The sequence below is a fragment of the Panthera uncia genome (genome assembly GCF_023721935.1).
Source record: "Panthera uncia isolate 11264 chromosome D3 unlocalized genomic scaffold, Puncia_PCG_1.0 HiC_scaffold_8, whole genome shotgun sequence".
NCBI classification, from domain to species: domain Eukaryota; kingdom Metazoa; phylum Chordata; class Mammalia; order Carnivora; family Felidae; genus Panthera; species Panthera uncia.
The window spans coordinates 71,429,904-71,439,498 of NW_026057586.1; the positions used below are offsets into that span (position 1 = coordinate 71,429,904).

The window sequence follows — 9,595 nt, forward strand, 5'->3', positions numbered from 1 at the left end:
GCATTCTTGCAGGACTGAGCCCTTGCCCTGTGGGATCTGTGTAATCTCCAGCACTGAGTGTCTTGTAGTGTGAATTGAGTTGACTTGTAGGGCACCCAGCTGATGTCCCAGTATGGCTTGCTGGTGTGGGGAAATCCCTTACCACACTGGAATTGGTGACCAGAATTTCAGGTGGTTGACTCCTTCCTGGGTTTTTCCATCATAGCCGGAACCATTTTAAATTTACATAAAAATTAGTTTTTCATATATCTCATGGAAAATCTCACTTTTCTAGAATTCAGAAGTAAACTATTCATGTGTGAGGTTATTTTGTCTAACTGCTGGATGGTGCTTCAAACATCACTCTTAAGTGCATTGCATGCATAGATTATTTTCTTGGATGCTAATACGTATCTTATTTTTTATTCTTATATCAGTATCACATTGGTTAAATTATTTTAGCTTTAACAAATGTCTCAGTATCCAACAATTTATGTCCTACTTCTTTGTCCATTCATTTGCAAAATGCTCTAGACTATTTCTGTCCTTAAAATTGTCTTTATAAATATTAGGGAAAAAGAAATCATTAAGCCAAACTACCAACAAGTTTATCTTTCTATTTATGCAAGTCCTTTTCTATCTTTTTGGAAGGATTTTTCATGTTTTCCTAGAGTTTATGCATTTTTTGTCAGGGATGGGCTGGAGTCTCTGTGGAATGTGTGGGTTCATAAAGTTGCCGCTGTGTGTTGGCAGGGAAGAAGGGGCTGCCACCATTCCTTGGTTCCCAGGGGCACCTTCTCTTCTGAGCCATGGGGAGACTTGCTGAGCCTGAAGTTTGCCTCCTGTGCCGACTAGTGAACGGCATGGTCAGGAAGAGATTCCAGAACAGGTCTGAAGTCCTGCGCGTGCCATGCCTGGCACAGGCAGATTCCACAGGACATTCCTAACTATGGTCCTCACATCCCTCAGTCTCCCCATTCTAGTGTCTCTGAGAGAATTATCTTCCTGAGCAAGGATTTTCTGCTGTGTTCACGTGAGCAGGCTGAGCCTACAATTTCAACAATAGCTCAGACTAAAGCTCCTTAAAGTCAATGCTTCCTGGAGAGTTTCAGAGCCTAGGCTCCTGGTAATGTGATAGAAACAGTAGAGACCATGAAAAGGAGCTCAACATCCCTACTCATTAGGGAAATGAAGATCAAAACCACTTACATACCACTTCAGCTTTATGAAGAGATGGTCATCTGAAACCTCATGTATGCTAGTGGGAATGCAATCCTTTGCAGCCACATTGGAGAACAGTCTGGCACTTTATTCAGAAGTGTATAATAAAGTCATGATAGGGCCCAGGAATTCAGCTATTAGGTATCAAACCAAAAGAAACTAAAATACATGTCCCACAAACAGCTTGTATAGGAGTGTTTATGGCAGCAATATGCATAATAGACAGAAGGTGTCAATGACACAAATGTCCATCAGCTGATAAATAGATAATGAACATATGGTGCATCCATACAGTGAAATACTAGTCACCAATTTAAAAAAGTGAACTACAGAGCCAGATATAACTAGATGGACCTCAAAAACATATTACACCTAAGATTCAGCAACAGAAGGCAATCACACGTTTGTTTTGACAGCCTATGCAATAAAATTGGAACCTTCCAGATAGGTTAGCATGGGCTCCACACAAGGATGATATGCAATTAAGTGAAACATTCCATACATTTACAGATGGTGATGTTCCCACAGCAATGTGCATGCACCTAATGTGGGTGAATGGGGCACTTAAAATGGCACATGTTCAGTGTTTCAGTGCACATGAAATGCCCACAATAAATCACTGCAGACAGAATGGAATTTGTGGCTACAAAGGGCGGAGTGCAGTGGCGACAGTGACTTCACTGCTGGTAGGTCCAAGGTTTCTCTGCAGGTGATGGAAATGTGGTAAATTCAGTCATGATAGAGGTTGTCCAACTGTGTAACTATACTAAAGACCATGGAATTGTACACTGTAAATGAATGAACTTTGTGGCATGCAAATTATCTCAATAGCTTTGTTTTGCTTTGTTTTTAGAAAAAAACAATACGAGGGAGAGCAACTGTGACCGACCTTTTAAGGTCGTTCTGTGCTCAGAGCAGACCCTCACAACTTCTAGGGTGTCTGCGGTCTCCCGGTTTGTTTGTCACAGGCAATAATGGGGGTGACCACGAGGGGCAGGGGCAGGTTTTTGTCTTAGGTCCCCATGGGCCTGTAGCACTGTGTCAGCATTGATGCTTTCATCCCACACTGAGCAGTAATAATCAGCCTCGTCCTTAGGCTGCGGGCCCAATATGGTCAGAGAGGCTGTGTTCCCAGAGTGGGAGCCAGAGATCTGGAACTGTGAGAGCCTACTTGTGTTGAGCATCACAGTTTTGGAGCCACCGTGAGAAATCTGTTGGTACCAGCCCACATAATTTGTTCCAACATTGTTACTGTTTCCAGTGCAGGTGAGGGTGACCTTCTGTCCCACAGACCCTGATGTGTATGCTTCCTATGTCAGTGGAGACTGTGCCCAGGACCCTGTAACAGAGCAGTGGAGACACAGACAGGGGAGTCTCAAGGAAGAAGAAGAAAAAAACAGAAGAAGAAGAAGGAGAAGGAGAGGATAAAGTGGAAGAAGTAGTCAACCTGTAGTTAGCACTGCAGGATGGAGTGGATTGACTGTGGGGCCCAAGAAGGTTGGATCTCATGTTCCTGAGCCTGGGTCACTGGAGGAGCACTACGACCTTTGGGTTGTATTGGTCAGTGATGTCTGGCTTCATTATGGATTGGAAACAAGTGCTGATGAGGTAGCATGATGTGGAGACAAAAAAGGAACCTTGGTCCCAGGGTACATGGTTGAGTCAATGATTTGGCTCAACTCTGGTTGAGTCCAGAGATTTGAGGAGATATCCCGGTAGTGATGTGTCAAAATCATGTCATTCTGTCCACTGCTGTTGCTCCTTCGGGGGGCAGTAGAGAGTGCATTTCTGTCCTGGGGTCTCTGTCCCTGATGAAGGCTGGATCAGCAGGGAGAGGTGTGGAGATCTGTGAGCACAGGGCAGGGTCAACACTTCAGAGAGTGGGGCTAGGGTAGGATCCCTGCTGGAGCTCACGAAGCATTCATCTGGGTGGTAAGTAAGAACAGGGAGGACTAGGGGCATTCAGTCTGTGGTGGCCACGATCTGACACCTTGATCCTTAAGTCGCCAATGAGGGCACACCTGCCTCACACTTCTTACTCCATTCCACACCCTGAGGAATTGGGTCTGTGATGGTTAAATTACGTGTAGCTTGTGTAGGCCATGAGAGCCAGATGTTTGGTCTAACATGATTTTAATAGTTTCTGCGAATATATATTTCACATGATATTAAGAAGTAAATGATTAGGGGCACCTGGGTGGCTCAGTCAGTTAAGCAACTGACTCTTGATTTCAGATCAGGTCATGATCTCACGGTTCATAAGATTGAACTCTGCATTGGGGTCTGAGCTGAAAGCATGAAGCCTGATTGGGATTCTCTCTTCCCTTCTCTCACTGCCTCCCCCCACCCCACTGTGCTCTCTCTCTTCTCAAATAAAGGAATAAATTTTAAAAAATGGAATTAAGTCAGTAGACTTTTATTAAAGCCAATTACCATCCATAATGTGAATGTGCCTCATCCAATCAGTTGAAGGCCTTGATGTAGAAAAGACTGACCTTGCACAGAAAGAAGGGATTCTGGGAACACATTGCCCTCAGAACAAAACTACAACATCTACACTTCCTCTCCTGGGTCTGTGGCCTTCCAGCCCACACTGTGGATTTTGGACTTGCCAACCACTACAACAATGGATAAGATTCCTTAAAATAAATATCTCAGATAGATTGATATGCACACATAGACATGCACATATACATACATTATATTACACATACATACACACATGCATCTTATTGGTTCTGTTTCTCAGGAGAACCCTAACTCATGTGCAGTCCTTTATCCAAATCTCAGTCTTATTCTTTGGTTTTTTCTAGCCCTTTGCATGGTTCAGTTCTACAGAGGGATCAAGACAGCTGATCAGGCAATGCTAAGTCTGTGCTCTAGGTCCTGCAAAGACCTTGAGAAATCATGATCACAAAGTGATCACAGGTGTCAGGTGGTGGGGAAGTGACCACCATTGAAGTTTCTTGCAACTCTTCACCTTCTTTCTACCTCTGGGAAGAGAAGGTCATCATGTGAGTAATATACTTTCTGTTTCTTTTTTTTTAAATTTTTTAAACGTTTATTTATTATTGAGAGAGAGAGACACAGAGTGTGAGCAGGGGAGGGATAGAGAGAGGGGGAGACACAGAATCTGAAGCAGGCTCCAGGCTCTGAGCTGTCAGCACAGAGCCTGACACGGTGCTTGAACTCACGATCTGTGAGATCATGACCTGAGCCGAAGTCAGTCGCCTAACCAACTGAGCCATCCAGGCCCCCCTATACTTTCTGCTTTCTAACTCTCATGTGAATGCCTACATTTCATATCAACACCTCGTGCCTGGGAGTGAGTGTGTGTTGGTCTGGAATTGATCAGGTGCATGGACATCAGAATGGTCATGGGATTGAGCTATGATTTTATGAGATGGAAACAACCTGGCCCATGTCCCCTGCCCAGATGCCAGTGTCCATAGTCCATGTCCCAACTTGAATAACAAAGAGGGTAGAGGGAAGAAGAGGTGGCAGGCATGGCCATATTTGGTGAAACTTATCATTTTCTTCTCCTATTTGAACCCCAAATCCCCAGCCATGTGATTAGTCAGTGACTAAGCCCAGTTCCAACCAGATAGCCACTGTATACCCAAGCCACTCGGACAATCCCCTCCCTGGTCACCATGATGATTTCAGGGGAGATGGTGGAGTGATCTGGTCCAGGCAACTTGAAAACCGAAGTTTCTGGTCAATGGGTCATGGAGGGCAAATCTCTCGTCCAGAGGGTGTGTTGTATGGACCTCATTCTGGGACTGCAGGGACATTTGTCCCAATCTGGGAAGTCAGCCTGAGACACAGTATGTTTTACTTCTGTTTCTTCTCTCTACTTCCAGACACTGTCAGTTCCCTGAGCAGGTGTACCCTCCATGTGTTTCCTTTGCTGTGTCATGACCCCTTAGACCCAAGTCTGCCATGTAGCAAGGGTTCAGTAAAGGGTGTGAATGCATACCATTGGAAGAGTGGACTATCCTAAGCCAGACACAACTGGACTCTGAGTCCTGGTTCTGTCCTGACCCCTTGATAAGGACTGAACTGTGTGCCCTCAAAACCCTATGTGGAAATCCTCACCCACATTGTGATGTTTGCAGATAAGGCATTGAAGCATGTAATTATGGATTAACGAGGTCATATGGGTGGTGTCCTAAAACATAGGGATGATGTCTTTATAAGAAGAGGTAGAGACACCAGAGGAGAAAACACAAACAAGGCCATGTGAGCACCAGGAAGAACGCCACCATCTGCAAGCCAAAGAGAGAGACCTCAGGAGAAATCAAAGCTGGCAACACCTTGAACTTGGACATTCAGCATCCAGAACTGTGAGAAAATCAATATCTTTTGGATGAGCCACACAGTCTACGGTTATGTTATGGTAGCCCTAGCAGACAGGCACAAGCCTCAGGGACTCTGTCCCCAGGGCAATATCCCAGCGTACAGGAATTTCTGCTCAGTTTGCATGAAACAGAAAATGTGTACCTGCAAGACAGGCTGCAGAGACACAATTGAGAGGACAAGGACACATATCCTAGAGAAAGTTCCCTGAGTTGGGTTTCAGACCTCAGATTTAGGTCAAACAAAAGGGGAACCGGCTATCTTGGCAGAAGATGGGGGCTGCAAAAGAAATCCCATCACTGCAGGGACAGCATGTTTTAGTCTCACTTCCCCACAGGCCTGGAGCACTGTGTGAGCTCTCAGACTATCATCCCATGCTGAGCAGTAATATCAGCCTCGTCCTCAGCCTGCAGCCCAGTGATGGTCAGCGTGCCTGAACTGCCAGACTTTGAGCCAGAGAATCTATCTGGGACCCCCGAGGGTTTGCTGTTATCCCAATAGATGACAGTTTTGGGGCCCATTCCTGGGACTTGTTGGTACCAGCTCACAGCATTACCACCCCCGATGTTGGAGCTGCTTCCGGTGCAGGAGATGGTGATCCTCTGGCCTAGGGTCCCAGACACTGATGGTGGCTGAGTCAGCACAGACTGGGCCCAGGACCCTGCAAATGAGAGACACAGAGACCGTGATGCCGGGGTCTAGAGACAAGAGGAAAAAGCAAGACCCACATGTCCTCCAAGGGCCCCTTCCCTTGGCCTCACATCCAGTTACCTGTACAGTGAGCAAGTAGGGTGAGGAGAAGAGGGGTCCAGGCCATGGTGGAAGTCATCACTGTTCCTACCTTCTGTAACCCACGGTGTGCAGACCTCCCCTAATAGGTCTCTTCCCCTTTTTCATTCTCTAAGAGGGGGAGGATCTGTCCATGCAAATGAGATTCATAGCTGTCTAACACTTCACTGGCCCTGGGTCAGGCCTCTCTGTCGAGGAGGTAAGGGGATGGGTATGGGAGGGGCTGTGTGGGGCCAGGGGGTGTGGATGTCACCGCTGTGAGTCCTGAACATAGGGCACAGGCAGTTCCAGGTGGCAGGTCCCAGCTCTGATCACCTTTTAACCCTTGAAATGGGCCATATGTGTCCCTTGGTGGTCCAGGCCCAGACAAAGCATTGTGTGACATGTGACTGGAGCCAGTCAGACACACCTCCTGACATCCTACTGCTTTGTCCCCTATCCCCTGCTTTAGGGCCAGGTATCCCCTTATGTTGCCTCCCATTACCTCAAGGAAAGCTGTATACTCTACCCAGACTCTTCAAGGTCTGGCCATGGCTACCTTGGCTGTTCATGGGTCAGGGTCGAGGTGGCGTCTCTGCTCAGATTCCTTTTCAGTCAGGATCAAATCCAGAGCACTGTGCTACCTCCATGAAGACGTGTCTCTTTCTGTGCAGGACACATGTTTTTTCCTCTTATGTGATTCCTTGCTTGTTACAAATTTAGCAGTGTATCTCCAACACAAAAAAAATATTTTTTCAAAGTCCGTTTTCCTGGTGAACTGTAAGTATTTTTGTTTTTTATCTGATCTTTATTCAAGATTCACCATTTTATTGGTGTTCTCACTAATAGATGAGTTGAGTAACATATTTTACACTTGTTCATTTTGTATTTGTATGAGAATCAGATATTTGGCTTTTTGAGTCTGGCTAATTCTGATCCCACTCCCAGGACACAGAAAAGGTTAAATGTGTCAGTGCCTTCTGTGACCTCCCTGTGAGGTGGAGTCTCTCAGCAATGATCCTGAGGTGACCTGGGGTGGCACTTACTGGGGACTGGAGCAGATGAGGAACCATCATGGGATGTGTACAGAGCATCTTGTGCTGGGCCTCTGGGACTGATCCTCTCCTGAGGAAGGGACAGATGGAGGAGAAAACCACAGGTGGTCATGGGATGTCTTATGTTTTATAAGACATTAGAAAACTCTGGGAGTCAGAATTACAACCGTATGAGACAGAAACCCCATGGTCTGTGTCTCCTGCTCAGCTCTTAACGTACACAACACAAGACTCAAACATGAACCAGCTATGAGGGTGGAGGGCAGCGCTGGTAATAAAGAGCTGAGTGATATACAAGGTGGGGATGCTTGCACAAACCGTCTGACCTTTTCCTCTCCTATCCAGACCCACATCTTCCAGTCATGCTGTCAGAACGTGATTGATCCAGCTCCAAATGCTGGGATGAACCTCATGTTTCTGGGAGAAATCAGATGAATTTCTTTCTGGTACCATGTTGATGGCAGGGAAGATGGTGTAAGAGATCTGGTCCAGTCCTGAAGGCTGGGATTCCTGATCAATGGGTCCAGGATGATGAGGATCTCTCATTCTGGATGGCTTGTTGTGTGGATGCAATACATGGGAATGCAGAGGCATTTTGTTCCTATGTGGGAAATCAGCCTGGGGACATGGGGGTCATGGAGAAGGGTCATCTCAGATAACTATCAGAGAAAGAAGAGTGAGTCCTGAAGGATTTCCCACTTGTTATCTGGAGAGGAAATATGCCTGTGTTTTATTTTCTTGTTTTATTTATTTATTTTGAGAGAGAGAGAGAGAGAGAGAGAGAGAGAGAGAAAATGAGTAGGGGAGGGGCAGAGAGAGAGCAAAAGAGAATCCCAAGCAGGCTCCACACTGCCAATGCAAAGCTGCCTGACGTGGGGCTTGAACTCACAAACCGTGAGATCATGGCCTGAGCTGAAATCAAGAGTCAGACACTTAAGCGACCAAACCACCCAGACACCCCGAAATATCCCATGTTACCACTGAACAAGGCAGGGAGGTTGTTGACGTTTCCATCATGGGGGTGAACTTGGGGCCTCATCTCCATACCCCTGATCAAGAATGTTCTCCCTAGGAGCTCACTCACATACCATCCAGCTCCTAAGGGTTAGTTCGAAGCCACACCCCTTTCTTCAGTGCCTCCTTCCTCCCCAAACTTGCTGAGTCTGCCCATTATCCTCTAACAGCTACCGGTATTCCCACTGGCTTCCTTCCTCCCTCCTCCTCACTCATGTTCACTGAAACATCTGGACTTTTCTTCATAAGCTTGAATTAGATCTTGTGTCTTTTTGTCAAATGCTCCAGTGGCTCCTGTATCCACCTACAATACTCAACTCCCCTCACTCCATGGTAACATTTTACATGTGTTTATGCTTTTCCTGGTTTGTTTTCCCTGTCCCAGATAGCGTCAGCTCCCTGAGGACAGGGACAATCTCTGTCTTGCCTACACTGTATCCTGAGCCTCTAGACCAAGTGTGGCACCAAGTATGTTTTAGTAAATAGTGTGGGACGAAGGAACTCTTGGTGAGTCAACTGTCCTAAGTCAAATGCAGTTGGACTCCTGTGTCTCTGGTTCAAACCTGACACTTCATGGACCTGGCCCCCACGGAAGGCTGACCATTGCATCAAGGGATTTCTGCTCAATGTGAGACGGTATCACAATATGTGTTGCCAAGGACTGGATTTGGGGACATAGTTTGAGAGGATGAGGACAGATTGTAAATTATGTACAGTCAGATGCAATAAGTGTCCAGAGAGTGAAGGGCCCACAAGAGGAGGAGGGAGGCTGCATCTTGATTCTTCACTGATCTGGAACAGTGTTTGTCCAGATGGCCCCATGTCTGGACCCAGTGGTCAGACTTGTCTTAGGACAGGACCTAAGAAATCATGCCTTGGCAGACCTGAAGCCAGAGGTTTCATCTCAGATAACAATGAGACAAGATCTCCTCAGTCCATATTTCTATGGCTTCCACATATGTGTTTTGTGCCAGGCCACAATTTCATCTCATGTTGCTGCTTTTTCTGCTACAGATGATTTTGTTCTTGAGATCTGACCCCAACCTCATGGATGGATGAGTCTGTAGATCCTGGAAACAGGAACCTAAATTACAGAAAATATAGGGGGGAGGGATATTTGGAGTTCCTTATTACTTGGTCCAAAGCCTAACTCACCTGGGGATTCAGAGCACAAAGCTCGGGATGCCAGCAAGGTTAGC

The 9,595-nt window shown here is 46.3% G+C and overlaps 1 non-coding gene and 1 gene segment (V, D, J or C); one reads left to right on the forward strand and one right to left on the reverse strand.

Annotated features, from left to right (window-relative positions):
- The first annotated feature begins 1,602 nt into the window (after nucleotides 1–1,602).
- Nucleotides 1,603–1,706, forward strand: LOC125914943 (U6 spliceosomal RNA). Its single transcript, XR_007455495.1, has one exon. It is a non-coding gene; the product is annotated as a U6 spliceosomal RNA (small nuclear RNA).
- A 4,007-nt stretch (nucleotides 1,707–5,713) lies between these two features.
- On the reverse strand, nucleotides 5,714–6,408 carry LOC125914007 (immunoglobulin lambda variable 1-40-like). The segment is given in 2 exon segments: nucleotides 5,714–6,220; nucleotides 6,331–6,408. Coding segments are annotated over 2 exon segments (360 nt in total).
- Between the last annotated feature and the right edge of the window lie 3,187 nt (nucleotides 6,409–9,595).